This window comes from Coregonus clupeaformis, chromosome 17, assembly GCF_020615455.1.
Source record: "Coregonus clupeaformis isolate EN_2021a chromosome 17, ASM2061545v1, whole genome shotgun sequence".
Taxonomy (NCBI): Eukaryota; Metazoa; Chordata; class Actinopteri; order Salmoniformes; family Salmonidae; genus Coregonus; species Coregonus clupeaformis.
This window is the reverse complement of record NC_059208.1, coordinates 67,435,013-67,452,371: the sequence shown is the minus strand read 5'-3', so window position 1 is coordinate 67,452,371 and position 17,359 is coordinate 67,435,013. Positions and strand designations below refer to the sequence as shown.

General features: G+C 43.9%; 1 gene segment (V, D, J or C); it reads right to left on the bottom strand.

Moving 5' to 3' along the window:
* Positions 1-1,010: 1,010 nt before the first annotated feature.
* On the bottom strand, positions 1,011-8,461 carry LOC121585706. The segment is given in 5 exon segments: positions 1,011-1,123; positions 3,051-3,167; positions 3,355-3,657; positions 3,772-4,098; positions 8,215-8,461. Coding segments are annotated over 4 exon segments (762 nt in total).
* Between the last annotated feature and the right edge of the window lie 8,898 nt (positions 8,462-17,359).

Below are 17,359 nucleotides of genomic sequence, written 5' to 3'. Positions count from 1 at the left end.
TCACTGTATCATAAAAAAATACAAATGTAAGTTGATCTACTCAACATTATCATGTTTTACATTTCCTGCCTAAGTTATTCCAAAGTGTCTGAAAGGGTTTGTGTAGCTTAATGACTTGGTTTAAAGTTACTTTGACTTGTGTTTTTATGATGAAAGCAAACCGACAGAGACCAGCAATAATCTCACCCTATCTCACATGGGATGCATTTAAACATTTAGTCTGTTGGACTAAATAAGATGAGTCGGATAAGCGACGCTGCTGCACACTGCTTACTTCCAAAGTTTCACTTTTTCATTTGAGGACACTTATTGCACAGCAATTGCAACTATTTTAGCATAAAATATGCATGTATCTGTGTTACTATTCCCGTTTTTAACTCTGCATTGTTGGGAAAGGGCTCGTAAGTAAGCAGTTCATGGTAAAGTCTACACCTGTTGTATTCGGGGCATGTGACAAATAAAATGTGATTTTATTTGATTATCTGATATGCACTTAGTAAGAGTCAAAGAGTTGGGTATCATGTCTCTCCTTCACAAGTTAGTAGTACAAACATATGGTCAGGATTTCTGGACAGGTTTATTACTTTAGCAAATATGCCAGTAACAACATAGCATGAGCATAAGGAATGAAGCAATACTATTGTATTGCATCTTTTAAACATGGACATTTTCTTGAAATTGATTCATTCGAAGTCTGTAACTACATAGTTGCCTGCATGAAACCTAGCAAAGTGTGGTTCACAGAGAGGAAATCAATAACATTACAATCACTCCTTCAAACGTTTAGATTAAGAAAAAGATTGATAAATGACCCAGAATTTGTAATGAGAGAGCATTTACAGTGGACAGTAATTAAATATTAATCAGTTCTATGAGAAAAATATAACTGCAATTTGACATCCAAATTAGCTTTTTCTAATTTACACTTTCATTTTTTTATAGTTAGCAACAGTTAAGCAAGCAACATCAACAACAAAAAATAAACATCTTTTCCCAATTGTCTTAACACATGTCAATGCTGCCAAAATGACTTTGTACAAATGAAAAACTATAAAACCTTTTCCTTTTTATGATGAATTATGCCTTTTTCCCCTGTTCTTTGAGGTATCATTCCTCTGAACACCTAAGACACAAAATGGATATAAAGACTCAAAACAGTGCATGTCAAAACAGGTGAATTATTCTATTGTGTAACTGAACCATTACAACGTACAGTACATTTGTATATTTGTATTATTACATTCTATTATATTCATGTATTTGGGTCATTCAGGACCTACAGCGTATTCAGAAAGTACTCAGACCCCGTGACTTTTTCCACATTTTGTTACATTACAGCCTGTCACGCCCTGGCTCTGGGGACTCTTGTATGTTGAGCCAGGGTGTTCGTTTCTTTGTGTAGTGTCTATGTTTCGTTTTCTATGTTCTGTTCTAGGTTATGTGTTTCTAGGTTGGCCGGGGTGGTTCTCAATCAGAGGCAACGAGAATCAGCTGTTGCTTGTTGTCTCTGATTGGGAACCATACTTAGGCAGCCTTTTGTGCACTTGTGATTCGTGGGATCTTGTTCCGTGTCGGTTTGTGTTATTGACCGAGGACTTCACATTTCGTTTTGTTGTTTTTGTATCGTGTTGCTAAGTACACTATTAAAGAGATGTACGCATATCACGCTGCGCCTTGGTCCACTCATTATGACGATCGTGACACAGCCTTATTCTAAAATTGATTAAATTGTTTTTTTTCCTCATCAATCTACAGACAATACCCCATAATGACAAAGCAAAAACTGGTTTTTAGAAATTTTTGCAAATGTATTAAAAATACAAAACCGAAATATCACATCTACATAAGTGTTCAGACCCTTTACTCAGTACTTTGTTGAAACACCTTGGGCAGCAATTACAGCCTTGAGTCTTCTTGGGTATGACGCTACAAGCTTGGCACACCTGTATTTGAGGAGTTTCTCCCATTCTTCTCTGCAGATCCTCTCAAGCTCTGTCAGGTTGGATGGGGAGCGTTGCTGCACAGCTATTTTCTAGGTCTCTCCAGAGATGTTCGATCGGTTTCAAGTCCAGGCTCTGGCTGGGCCACTCAAAGACATTCAGAGACTTGTCCCGAAGCCACTCCTGCGTTGTCTTGGCTGTGTGCTTAGGGTCATTGTCCTGTTGGAAGGTGAACCTTCGCCCCAGTCTGAGGTCCTGAGTGCTTTGGAGCAGGTTTTCATCAAGGATCTCTCTGTACTTTGCTCCGTTCATCTTTCCCTCGATCGTGACTAGTCTCCCAGTCCCTGCCGCTGAAAACATCCCCACAGCATGATGCTGCCACCACCATGCTTCACCGTAGGGATTGTGCCAGGTTTCCTCCAGATGTGACGCTTGTCATTCAAGACAAATTGTTAAATCTTGGTTTCATCAGACCAGAGAATCTTGTTTCTCATGGTCTGAGAATCTGTAGGTACCTTTTGGCAAACTCCAAGCGGGCTGTCATGGGCCTTTTACTGAGGAGTGTCTTCCGTCTTGCCACTCTACCATAAAGGCCTGATTGGTGGAGTGCTGCAGAGATGGTTGTCCTTCTGGAAGGTTCTCCCGTCTCCACAGAGGAACTCTGGAGCTCTGTCAGAGTGACCATCGGGTTCTTGGTCACCTCCCTGACCAAGGCCCTTCTCCCCCAATTCCTCAGTTTGGCCGGGCGGCCAGCTCTAGGAAGAGTGTTGGTGGTTCCAAACTTATTTCATTTAAGAATGATGGAGGACACTGTTTTCTTGGGGACCTTCAATGCTGTAGAAATACTTTGGTACCCTTCCCCAGATCTGTACACCTGAGCTCAATTTCAAGTCTCATAGCAAACGGTCTGAATACTTATGTAAATAAAGTATTTCTAAATTTCTAAAAAACAGTTTTTGCCTTGCCATTATGGGGTATTGTGTATAGATGATGACGGAAAAAAAACAATTTAATCAATTTTAGAACAAGGCTATAACTTAATAAAATGTGGAAAAAGCCAAGGGGTCTGAATACTTTCTGAATGCATTGTATGTCAGTATTTAAACATACCTCTGTTTTTGCCTCTGCATGCTGCCACAGTGGCAGCCATGATCAACAGCAGAAGCCAGGCAGTTATTCCCAGGAGTCTGTATATCCACACTGTGACGTAACACAGCACGCCAAGATCTGAGGATATGACATACCATACACAAAGATAAGTATGTAACTGTACTAAGTAAGTAAGTAAGTAAGGTAACTGTAATGTTGTTAAGATAATTCTCTAGCAGTAAAACAGTCATTTTGTTGACTGCAAGGGTGCAGTTGGGAGGGGAATGTTGACCACAGTTTCCCAAAAACCATGTTTTTAACGTACCTATTCTTTGCACAGTTTTGGTAGTAGAATTTCCCTCAAACTCCACCACACATGTACACTGCACCCCTCTGTCCCACTCCTCTGCCTGGACCAGAATCTGGTTCCTAGTGAACTCTGTGGCTGAATCACTGTTGTCTGTCCAGGTGGAATCAGTAAGTCCTCTCTCCTTTCTCCCGTCTATGAGCCAGAACACATGGACCTGAGACGGGACCACTCCTGACACCAAACACAGCAGAGGGGCGGAGGAGCCGTCACTGTCTGATGATGAGATGATTTTGATGGTTGGAAATTCAGTGCTGCTCTCTGTAATGAGAAGAATAACATTCAATTATAATTTGGGAATATTCTTTCAGGCTTGTTATTTGCAGTGCAGCTTATATGGTGTTGATAATTAGCAAATGCATAGTTGTATTTCACCTGTGACGATTAGATTGGATCCATTGCCAGTGTGGACCGCCTTCGAGTGAACAGCCAAACAGTAATACATGCCAGAGTCGCTCACTATTGCGTTGGTGATGGTTGCCGAACATACTCTGTCCCGTTGCCCTTCCTCAGAGGTCGTATTAATCTTTACGTTTGTTATTGTGCTCATTGTTCCAGTCCTGGGGTCTACTTTCATCCAAGTCACAGAGTGGCAATAGGTGAGAATCTGATCAACGTGGCACTCCAAAGTCACCGTGCCACCAGCTATCATTTTCACCATACCAGGTGTCTGGGTCACAATGATTTGGTTTGTCCAAGTAGCTGTAAGTAAAAACATGGATTATGAAACTCACAATTATGCAAACTGTCTGATTGGTAGTTGTGATGGAAAAGCTTTTTTTTGTTGCCAATGTTTGGGTTAGGAATTTGCCATAAAGGAAGCATTGTTGAAGTGGTAATAATACAAGAGTTGGAATTAATCTACCTGAGAGAGTACTCCACAACAGAAAAAGGCAGGCACGCATCTTGACACATCAGAATAATTACTGTCTCAAAGCTTTTTAACCATATATATACCCTCCTCTAAATGCCGGAAATCTTTTTTCTTCTTCTTTTTTTACAACTTCAAGTGTCCCTATGTTAGTTAAAAGAGGCATGATTAAAAGCTTACACCAATGCTTTATTGTACATTTTAAAAAACTTATAGGGATTCTTAGGGAGTCATTTGGGAGTCATTTAAGGAGTACTTTGACTCTAATTCCAAATCTTGAGTATTTGTCATGATAGATAAACCTCAACACATCCATCAAAATATGGTATAATGGTTAGTAATGGATATTTCAGTAATTATCACAGATTTTTCCTTGTAAGTAAGATAATTCTTGTTTATGTACTGTATGTGTTTGCAAAACAGTACAGTCTTCTATTGAGGAGCTCACAGTGTTTGTAAGAGTTAGCTCAGAGTCTCTCTCCACCTCTAACCACACGAACTCACATAGAAAACAAGACTGTGCTCTCTGCATGGGCCTGTGTTTCCTGTCCACTTGTCTGTTTAAAGCAGCAAACACACTGACTATTACAACATAAGGAAACACCTCGGTAGAATCATTGCATCTCACATTTCAGCTACAACTAGCAACTATTAACTGACAACTCTTGTATTGTTTTAGTTGCTCACAGTGTATTACAGAAAAACTGGTTAAAGTAAGACTGATCAATATGAGCAAGTATTGGCAACAAAAACAAGTGTACACTATTGTATACTGTATTTTCTTCTTTGAATTGTAATGCCTTGCTGTGCCCTTTAGGGGTGTATGATGTTGAATGTTGAGCGTTTTAATAATTTTGGAGTTATGCCAACTACAGGAAATTGCATTATGTTGGTGTATTGTTCTGTATATCCTATTTTTTAATGTGCCTAACAATGAATGCATTTATATCCAAATGCAATAAACAACCACTATACATTTTTGTTCTTATTTGTCATACTTCTCAGTCCATTGCTCTCTAACCCCCAAGGTGTGTAAATTTTGGTTCTAGCCCAGCACTATTAACACATTCGATTCAACTAATCAAGATTTGGGTGATTAGTGATTAGTCAAGTAGTTGAGTCAGGTGTGTTCGTGCTAGGCTGTCTGGGTCCCACAGGAATAGATTTAGAAAGACTGTAGTACTGTGGTCAATACACAAACCAACAAAATAAATCAGAATAATCCGTGTTACAGATATGAATCAGTTGGTTGTTCTGCAACTGCTTTTATCATTTTTTGTCAAGTAATGCAAATGTATCAGTAGATTTGCAGACATGTTTTTTTCTTTTTATAACAGTTACCTGCACTTCCAAAAACCATAATATAGGCATGAGCATAATGTGGGTTGAGTTTACATACTATCATTGAGATGTAAAGTCTATTAAAGTATTACCTAGAATTTACTTGTTCAACGTCTTTTGGCCTACACAGGTACAATTAGGCCTAGCAAAAAAGTTCAAATAAGGAATCAAATAACATCACAATGAATCTATCATGCAGGACTTGTACTGAAAGAGCATCCGAAAGCAGAAAATTAGAAATATGAAGTAATTATTTGTTGGAAAATGAAAATGTGTGACGATGTGCCTGAGCCATTGCCATGTCGAGATATTTCCCTTCATTTTCCCACACAAACTGAGACATTAAGGGTGCGTTCGTAAATTCACTCCTGCTATCTACTCCGATTTCAGAGCACTTTCCTCTGAAGCTGCGTTTGTAAATTCACTCTGGCTATCTACTCCGATTTCAGAGCACTCTTGTCTGAAGCTGTGTTCGTAAATTCACTCTGGCTATCTACTCCGATATCAGAGCACTCTCGTCTGAAGCTGCGTTTGTAAATTCACTCTGGCTATCTACTTGGATTTCAGAGCACTCTGGTCTGAGTGTGCCAGAGCGCAGAATAACTGATGCATTTACGAACCACAACACCCGTTGAATATGGCCGGTGTCAGTAAACGTTGGCAAAAAAGCGTAATTAAGTTGTTGCCAGCAGCACAGTTACAGTCACCAACGCTCTGGATAACATGAAAACAGCCTAACCAGCTCTGCTAGGGCGAGTAAAATGGTCAGAGTGAGGTGTTCTCTCATTTGTATCTGGAAGTAGCTAGCAAGCTAGCCAACATTAGCCAGTTAGCTTGGGTGCTTGACTGCCGTTGTGAGGTCAGAAAGCTCGGATCAACCCTACTCCACCGCCAGAGCATCCAGTGTGCGCTCTGAACGCTCCGAGAGCTAAACGCTCTGAATTTACAAATGCCCAGCGTGCACTCTGAGCGCACTCTGGCACTCCAGATTGAATTTACGAACACACACTTACATTAACGTGTTAATATTAAGTAATGGCCATTTTAATGTCAGGGAATGTTTCTGTTCATCAGATGAACCCAGCATTTAGCCTGTTAGAGCCACGAAATCTCCAGGGGAGGAAATATTCTCAGACATAACTTGGAAATCGAATGTTCAATAAGGGGATTCTCTCACTTGGAAATCGAATGTTCAATAAGGGGATTCTCTCTGTTTTTCCCTTCCCTCTACCTCCCAGAAAACTGTGTTTTTAAATTACCACTACACCATGTCTCTATCGAAGGGGAGGAAGATCAGGGCATGTGGAAAGGGTTCTACATGGAACCCAAAAGGGTTCTACCTGGAGCCAAAAGGTTTCTACATGGAACCAAAAAGGTTATCCTATGGGGACAGCCGAATAGCCCTTTTAGGTTCTAGATAGAAGCTTTTTTTGTGTGTGTACTATTTTGGCTAAGTAAGTTTATTGTTTTTGAAGTTAATTATTTTTGTCAACTATTTTCATTAAATCTGTACATTTTGTAAATACTCAACTCTAGATCCAGTCTTCATTACTGCCTGCTGTAAAATAAATTAATTGTACCACCTATGTTTGCACCTGAACCTCTGACTCAGTCTCACATGTTGCTGCCCCACACCAACTAAATAGGCTGCCGGGTCCTCTCTCTTAACAAAATGAAACATGAAAAAAATATTGGCTCTTTTTAAATATATACACAATTTATTTCCATGTTTTCTCAAGTTTGCCAGCATCGAACAACTTTTCAATACTGTTTTTAACGTCTGCCACTGCTACGAAATATCCTAGAATAGATCTGTATCAAATTGGTAAATTCAACTTAATCTCTTTACAAAGTATGTACACTACATCAGTCGCTATGGGCTATTATTTCGTTAAGCAGAAGCACACAGTAGTAAATGCATTTTACCAGTGAAAGTTACCCTTGATCCATTGCCGTGTGGACTATTGTACCTTGAAATGAAAAACAGTAGCCTAGTACAGCAGTTCCCAACCTTTTTTGGTTACTGTACCACCAACTGAACTTTGCTATGCCCGGAGTCCCCTAAAGTACCCCCTCATGTGCATTTTACCAGTAGGCCTATGGTTTAATGAGTCTTCTCAAGTACCCCCCGTGGATAGGCCAAGTTGGGAACCACTGGCCTAGTACATGCCAGAATCACTCACTCCATCTCCATCTCTGACCACACAACCTCACATCAAAGACAAAGGTCTGCTCTCTGCAATGGCCTGCCTTTCCTGTCCACTACCTGTTTGATGCAGCAAACACACAGACTATTACAACATAAACACTTCAGTAGAATCATTGCATCTCTCAATTACAGCTACAACTGCTACTAACTGACAGCTCTTTTCTTGCTATTTTAGTTTCATCATTGCTTTTTATATAGCAGCTGCACACAACTACAGTCTTCGTGGACCACAGTGTTCATGCCTTTGAATCGGTCTCTGGGAAATTAGTGACATTAATCAATCAAGTGCACGGGGAAATGAAAAACAGCAGGATTGCAGCGCCTGAGGATTGGAGTTGGGCATCTTTAGATAACAGTGAAAATGCTGCTTGTTCTGTATTTCAATTGTACTACCTACTATTGCCCTGTAGGGTGCCTGATGTTTCCTCAAGTGTAGAGGATGAGGGTAGCAGGAAATCTATGAGTGCATCTCAGTAATCTGAAGCGCCTTCCTCTTCACGTCTCCTTTCCTTCATTTGCATTGATGTAAAAGAACTGGACAGGTGAAAGTATACTCCTGGTCGGTGCTGAGCCACACATACACTGCAGCAATGTCTATGGCCAAGTATGTCAACAATACAGGAATGTAGTAAATTCACTGTGCTGCAAGTTTTAACAGATTCTGGTATTCCGTAATAATGAGGTGACTGAAGCAAGAGGATAAGGGGTTTGGCCGGCTGTTTTTTGGTTTCACTTGAAAAAATTGAACAGTATCTCTATCTCTCTCACAGTGAAACATAATTCTGATTTAAGATATAAATGAGATGATGGCCTTGTGGAAGCAATCCAAAATATTTACATATTTTAACAACCTGGTAAGCACATAACAAGCACTACAAAAAAAGTTAAAATACTGGGAGTGTGGTCAGCCTGTTTGCTTTGAGAGTGAGAATAGGAATGATACCACACATAATGACACTATTACAACACAGAGGGCATGACTGTCTGAAAGTGAATTATGTAGAAGACTAAGAATGCACTGAATTGCCTGTGCCACAGTGTGTGCCTGTTTCCTTCCCAAAATCATATCTCTATATGATTAGCTTGTATAAGTTATTTACTCATACTGAACTTACGCTCATTCATAGGGAGTTTTTAATGTTAGGGTCATTAAAGATAATTTGATCATTAAGCCTAATTTGACTATTGTTTAAAATAGTAGGTATACTGTAGGGCACGTATCAAACTCATTCCGAGGGCCGAGTGTCTGCGGGTTTTCACTCCTCCCTTGTACTTGATTGATGAATTAAGGTCACTAATTAGTAAGAAACTCACCTGGTTGTCTAGGTCTTAATTTAAAGGACAAAACAAAAACCAGGAGACACTAGGATGGCAGATGGGCATGCGTAAGCATCTGCCTCTGGTCAAGCATCTGCCTCTAGTGCCAAAGGTTGCATGTTCAAATTTAGTGATAGAAAGTGGGTTTTGCTGGTCAAGCATCTGCCTCTGGTGCCAAAGGTTGCATGTTCGATTTCAGTGTTAGAAAGTGGGTTTTGCTGGTCAAGCATCTGCCTCTGGTGCCAAAGGTTGCATGTTCGAATCCAGTGATAAAAAGTTATTTTGAGATCAAATAAATAAATAATTGGAATTATAGCATAAACTTAACCTTAAACACTTCAAAATGTGACGTTTGAGAAAGATTGAGCATCTGCCTCTGGTGCCAAAGGTTGCATGTTTCAAATCCAGTGATATAGAACGATGTTTTTGAGATTTTTGTTTTAAGCCTATTTCAAATCTTACCTTAACCATTCGGAGTTAATGACTAATTTTAAGATTTCAGAATTAATGCTTAAACTTAAACTTGAGAAACATGGAGGAAGGTTTAATTCTGACATGAGACTGTGAGAGCTAGTGTGGCTTCTAGGGGGTTCTAGTGCCTATGTGGCATGTTGATTATCTTTTCTTCATATGAATTTGGCTCTAGCGTTTGAACGGTATAAGCTACAAAATATTACGACCCCATTCCTGAAAGCTATGACTCAGGAATGCGCACATGCCTTCTGTTTTCCTCTCTGATGCTCACACAGACTCGTTAGAAGCAGTGGAGGCTGCTGAGGGGAATGGCATCTAACACCTGGAAATAATGTGTTTTATGTATTTGATACCATTCCACTGATTTCACTCCAGCCGTTACCATGAGCCCGTCCTCCCCAATTAAGATGCCACCAACCTCATGTGGTTAGAAGGGAGTGTGACAAAAAAAAACGCACCTAATGACTGAGGAAAATGAATTCAAACATACAGTGCATTCGGAAAGTTTTCACACCCCTTGACTTCTTGTACATTTTGTTACGTTACAGCCTTATTCTAAAATGGATTAAATTGTATTTTTTCTCATCAATCTACACACAATACCCCATAATGACAAAGCAAAAACTGGTTTTTAGAAATGTTTGCAAATGTAAATAAATAAATGAAAAAATCACATTTACATAAGCATTCACATTTTCTCAGTACTTTGTTGAAGCACCTTTGGCAACGATTACAGCCTCGAGTCTTCTTGGGTATGACGCTACAAGCTTATCACACCTGTATTTGGGGAGTTTCTCCCATTCTTCTCTGCAGATCCTCTCAAGCTCTGTCAGGTTGGATGGGGAGCGTCGCTGCACGGCTATTTTCAGGTCAGTCCAGAGATGTTCGATCAGGTTCAAGTCCGGGCTCTGGCTGAGCCACTCAAGGACATTCAGAGACTTGTCCCGAAGCCACTCCTGTGTTGTCTTGGCTGTGTGCTTAGGGTCGTTGTCCTGTTGGAAGGTGAACCTTCGCCCCAGTCTGAGGTCCTGAACGCTCTGGAGCAGGTTTTCATCAAGGATCTCTCGGTACTTTGCTCCGTTCATCTTTCCCTCGATCCTGACTAGTCTCCCAGTCCCTGCCGCTGAAAAACATCCCCACAGCATGCTGCCACCACCATGCTTCACCGTAGAGATGGTGCCAGGTTTCCTCCCAACATGATGCTTGGTATTCAGGCCAAAGAGTTCAATCTTGGTTTCATCAGACCAGGGAATCTTGTTTATCATGGTCTGAGAGTCCTTTAGGTCATGTGCCTTTTACTGAGGAGTGGCTTCCTCTGGCCACTCTACCATAAAGGCCTGATTGGTGGAGTTCTGCAGAGATGTTTGTCCTTCTGGAAGGTTCTCCCATCTCCACAGAGGAACTCTGGAGCTCTGTCAGAGTGACCATCGGGTTCTTGGTCACCTTCCTGACCAAGTTCCTTCTCCCCCGATTGCTCAGTTTGGCTGGGCGGCCAGCTCTAAGAAAAGTATTGGTGGTTCCAAATTTCTTCCATTTAAGAATGGATAAGAGCGTCTGCTAAATGACGTAAAATGTAAAAAAGAATGATGGAGGACACTGTGTTCTTGGGGAACTTCAATGCTGCAGATATTTCTTGGTACCCTTCCCCAGATCTGAGCCTCGACACAATCCTGTCTCAGAGCTCTACAGACAATTCCTTTGACCTCATGGCTTGGTTTTTGCTCTGACATGCACTGTCAACAGTGGGACCTTTTACAGACAGGTGTGTGCCTTTCCAAATCATGTCCAATCAATTGAATTGACCATAGGTGGACTCCAATCAAATTGTAGGAACATCTCAAGGATGATCAATGGAAACAGGATGCACCTGAACTTAATTTCGAGTCTCATAGTAAAGGGTCTGAATACTTATGTAAATAATGTATTTCTGTTTTTTATTTTTAATACTTTCAAAAATGTTCTAAAACCAGTTTTTGCTTTGTCAAAAAAAATATTTTAATCAATTTTAGAAGAAGGCTGTAACGTAACAAAATGTGGAAAAGGTGAAGGGGTCTGAATACTTTCCGAATGCACTGTACTTCCTTCAGACTGGAATTTGGAATTACTTGATTTGACCTATCTTTGCATCATTTATTGAGATGCTTAGTTTTCAGATGATGTTTTTAATGACCTAATTACTTTAAAGAACCTTTTAATAAAATTTAAAAAATGGTGAGCAAGTGTTGTGCCTTTTCCTTTTTTTGGTTGCACCTGGATTCATGTTGGTTTAGCGCCCCCCACATCTTTCCTAATTCCTTTTAGAAACATTTAATTTTAAGAATATAGCTTCCTAAGAATAATCACATGTGGAAAATGTCCGGCCCCCTGCAATTAACCTAGTTTGCAGTATTATCATAAGGAGACGTATGCTTGGATTACGGATGAGGAATGGAGGGAAAAAGAGAGGCAGAGGAGATCAAAGAGATAGAGGGAGGAAGAGGGTGAGCTTGATCTGGTTAAACATTTAGGAAAAAAGGGAGATGGGTTGTTGAAGAAGAATGGTAGAAAGTGTAAGCAGAGTGAGCTGTACGCCGGATCGAAGACAGGAGGAGAAATTTAAGTGAATGAGGGCGAAGTATCGGAGTTGGTAGATGTGGTGAAGTTCTCGGAGCCCAAGGCTTGCACCTAGGGTCAGAACAAAGATGAGTCTGTGATGGTAGGAGTGACATTTTTGGAAAAAGTGGACCCTTTCCTTTTGGCTGATCCATTTATGGTTTCATGGTGGGTGAAAACGGAACTAGGTGCTGTGGAATCGGTGAAGGTAACCAGAAGTGGTCTTGTGATAATTGTTTGTGTTTCTGCTGGTCAGAGGGAGCAGGCGCTCCACGTCAAATGACTGGGGACGAGAGATGTGAATTATTTTGCTCTCAAGAAAAGGGTGCCATTGAAAGGAGTGATTGCTGAGGTAGCGGTAAATGTGAAAGTGGACCAACTGAAGGGGAAGATTCCCGGTGTTTGTGATGCTCAACGTTTGGTGTGACGCAGACAAGATGGCGTGAGTGGTGAAACAGAAGAGTCATTGTCTATTCTTTTGAGTTTTGGTGTTGAGTCATTGCCCAACAAAGTGATGTTAGGATACATGAGTTATCCCATACAAGCTTTTGTGCCGGATACATTACGTTGATACAGGTGTCAAGCTTATGGGCATGTGGCAGCAGTTTGTAGGAGGGAGGTTCCTAGGTGTGAGAAGTGTGCAAAAGGGCATGAGACAAAGGTATGTGTAGCATTGGGGAAATAAATGGTATGAGTTAATTTTAGGGGTGCCCATGGGGCTGGGAATCAGAAATGTCCGGTGAGAGAGAGGCAGGTTGAGGTTACCATGGATAGAGTAGTGCAGAAGTTGTTGTATGCTGAGGCAGTGAAGAAAGTAGAGGAAGATGGGTCAAGGGGGAGGGATCCTGAGAGGAGTGTTGCGAGTAGTAGATCTGTACAAGTACAGAGGGATAGGCCAACAAGTGATATATGCTTCAGTAAGATTGGGTTTTTAGCGTTTATAGCAATGGTTATCAACTGTACTGCAGGGATGGAACGTAAGTCGCAGAAAATTGAGGTTGTGGTGGCAGCTGCAGACAAGTATTTGGGTGTACTAGACTTGACGTCAGAAGAGTTACAGGGTGAGTTGAGTGGTAGTGTCCCACCCTTTCAGGCTGTTGGCTGAGGTATGACTAGATAGATTCAGTGGAGTAGGGTGGTGGGTTTTTAATGAGTGTAAGGTTAGATGTTATGGTATTTATTGATTTATTTCCTGTTTTCCAAGCAAAGTATAAGGGAGTTATACTCCAGTATAGTTGGTGGCGGTAAAGCAACATTTATTGGATGCCAACCGCCGTTAAACCTAATCGAAGAAGAAGATCCCTTAAGCCAGTTCTATACTACATGATTTTGGCCCTGATTTAGCTGTCCCAGACAAGTTTTTGAGATCGGAGACAAAATCCCCATGTCGTTGCCTACTTGGGGTGCGTGGCTATCACTGATGCTTGTTTAATGTGAGCGGGTCAGAGACGCAATCTGAGCGCGACCGATCTTGTCTTTGAGCAGTCCCAGACGTCACAATATTTTCAAACATGTTTGATTTTATCGCACAAAATCTGCAATGCTCTTGTAGTGTGAGATGTGCAACAACACGTTCTATATATCGTGGAGCTCCACCCCATAGGGGAGCTCTGCTCCTATTGGTTTACCCACTGCCCCAAGGCAGCATCAGCCTGAGACAAAATTATGCGCACACCTGCAGCCAATAGGAGTACAGGTGTCCCTATAAGAGGGGATGCCTCCCCTCAATCAGCCTCCCTTTATCTTCAGCGACTGGACTAGACTGAAGAAGCCACGAAGAGATGAAGAGAAGACTCAGGACGAAAAAACGCTGTCGATTTCCAGTTCATCGACGTCGTCCTACAATGAGCACACCAGGAGATTTTCCACCCCCAAAAACTATTTTCAGAGCTCAATGCCGATGCTCCTTCATGACGGCTGTGGACTCCCACGACTTATGTTTTGTGTGTTTGGGTTCACAGCACGCGAAGGAGGGCATCAGCAATCCCCCTAATTGCGCCTCCTGCGCCCTCCTTTCTTTAAAGGAGAGGAAGCAGTGCTGGGCGTTTTTTAGGGAGGATATTCCTCTAGAGGACATGCTGTCGGTACTAGCCTCTGCTTCAGAGGCATCATCGGATGGCGCCGACTCAGGAGATGACGGGGATTATGGGGAGGAGGCGGATATTCCGATGGAACAATCCAACCCTCTGACCCACACGTTCAAGCCCCCCTTTCCCTTGGAGAGTGAGAGGGCTTGCAGTTCCCTAGGCGATGACGACACGGGCTCTGAGAGATCAGAAGCCCTGTCCTTCGCTGCAGCCTCTCTGCGTTCGGATTTTCCCGGACTCATTGAAAGGGCTGCCCAACGTTTGGAAATAGCACTGCCCCCTATTCCCTCTGCACCGGAGGTGGAGATGATGGAGGGCGGCCCCTATTCCCGGCCAAGGAGAGCGGCAGAGCCATTGGCTCCAGCAATGCCCTCACTGGCAAAATACGTAGAGGGCTCATGGGAGGCAACTTTGGCGGCGCGTTCGCCGGCCAAATCGTACCTCCCATTCACCAGAGTGGAAGGAAGATACCAGGGCCTCACGAAGGGAATCCCCAGGTTAGAGAGCGCCATGGCTGCGTATCTCGTACCGGGTTCGAGTCCCTGGCCCTCTTCTAAGAAAGCCACCTTGCCGACGCAGAAGGACCGTCTCACAGCGTAGCTGTTAGATAAGTATTTTACGTTGGGAGCCCAAGCTGTAGCAGCAGCTAATAATATTACCCTCCTAGCGGCTGCTCTGTCCCGTTTAACCACGGGTAAGACCGAGCTGGACAGGGAGGAGGTGGAGGAGGCATCCAGAATTTCTGGCGCTATTCTCCACCTAACTCAGGCTTCGGCTGTCTGCGCGGGGAGGTCCATGGCCACTTCGGTGGTCGCGGAACGACACCTCTGGTTGTCATTGACGACCATGAAGAAAGCAGACAGGACGTCGCTTTTGAACGCCCCCCTCGCTGACGACGGACTCTTCGGAGTCGCCATCAAGGAGGCGATGGAGCGTTTTTCAAAACTCGACAAGGAGAGGAAGCAGCTGGCCAGACACCTGCCACTGGCAGGGAGGTTAGGCCCTGCGCCCCAGAAGCCGTCCACCTCCACCTCCCAGTGTAGACCAGGGCGTCTACTTCGAGGCGTCGTGTCCGGCGCCAGACGGCGGCTACAGGCAGCAGGAGAGCGGGCCCCGCCCACCCAGCAGCCACGGTGCCCCTGATGACGCAGCCGGCAAGGGAGGTCGTCAAGACGCCGACCTGGCAGCCTAAGGGCGGCCACAAGAGACGGCGCACATGACGGGACGCGGGGGAGTGGATAGAAGACGGCGCAACAACAGTGTCGAACGTGCCCGCTATTCCCCCCCACCCTTCGGTTGAGGGGATGGGTGAAAATGTTGTTGTTGATGTGATATGTAATAAAGCGTTGGCTCCACCTGACTTTGTCAAAAAATAGCCCCTTTTCCATAATACATCCGAGAGCGTTCACCCTACCTCACTCTTTCTCTCTCTCTCTCTTATCACTCTGAGTGCCGCTCAGCCCACCAAGGGTGCGTTGCTGAGCGCACACATAAGGTAGGTATAGACCTCACTTCACAGACTCCTAGGAGTGCTGTAGGGAGTGTCTCACATAGCAGGCTGCAGTCTCAGTCAGATAATGACAGGATGACGCAACCGCTATTCGGGGATGGCGCACCGTCTCAGACTAAGGTCTCTGTCAGTGCAGTTCAGACCCGTGCTGCGTTCACGGAGGGCCGGAATACTACGGTTACGGGCGTAACCAACGTATCGGCGCCCCCGTTTCTCTCAGAACGCGCTGATAATCACCACACTGAGTGTAGCTCAGCCCCCCAGGGGTGCAGAGCTGAGCACACACAGGAGGTGAAGGTTAAAAAGGTATCAAGGCGCCGCCTTGTGTTACCTCATAGAGACCTCGCATTACAGATTGCTAGGAGTGCTGTAGTGAGTGTCTCACATAGCAGGCTGCAGTCTCAGTCAGATAATGACAGGATGACGCAATCGCTTTCTGGGGATGGTGCTCTGTCGCAGGCTATAGCCTCGGTCAGTGCCGTTCAGACCCGCGCTGCGTTCACGGAGGGCCGGAATACTACGGTTACGGGTTTAACCAACGTATTGGCGCCCCCGTTTCTCTCAGAACGCGCTGATGTTTCCTCTCCCTTTCACCACCTCATTGCTGGGGAACAGCGGCGGCAAGGGCCATCGAGGAATACAGGTCCTTTCTACTGAATGTACCACAGCTTCGCGCTCGCCCACTTTCTCTGCATTGCTGGGAGTGGCGGCGAAGCTGTACCCTCTCACACTGGCTAGACCAGACGTTGCAGAAGGGTTATGCCATCCAATTCCATCGGACCCCGCCCCCATTCAGGGGAGTGGTGGAGACGGTGATGAAAACGCCTGAAAAAGTGGGCGCTCTGGTTTCAGAGATTACGGAACTTTTGGCGAAGGAGGCGGTCACAGTAGTTCCCCAGGAGCAAAGGAGCAAAGGGCTATATTCGCCCTACTTCCTGGTGCCCAAAAAGACGGGGGGAATGAGGCCGATATTGGATTTACGCATTCTCAACGAGAGCGTAACCAAACGGCCCTTCCGAATGCTCACGACAAAACGTCTACTGGAATGTGTCCAGAAAGGAGACTTTTGTACAAGCATAGACCTAAAGGACGTGTACTTTCATGTGCCGGTGCAGCCACGTCACAGAAAGTTTCTGCGATTCGCCTTTCAAGGGGTGGCGTACGAATACACGAGGATGCCATTCGGGTACGCACTGGCACCTCGCACGTTTTCCAAGTGTGTGGAGGCGGCATTGGAACCGTTGCGTCATCAGGGAATAAGGCTACTAGCCTTCCTAGACGACCTACTGGTTCTCGCCCCGTCAGCAGAGCTGGCGTTCACTCACACGACACAGACAGTGATTCATCTCACACGTCTGGGGTTCGCTGTGAATTGGAAAAAGAGCGCGCCCTGGCCCAGTCATCAGATTGTCTACCTGGGGATACAGCTAGACACTGTAATGATGAGGTCTCGAATTTCGGACCCTCGAAGGGTAGCCTTGTTGCTAGCCCTGAGAAAGTGTCGTCCGAATCACACGGTAACGGCGCTGTCAGTCATGTCACTCTTGGGTCTCATGTCGTCA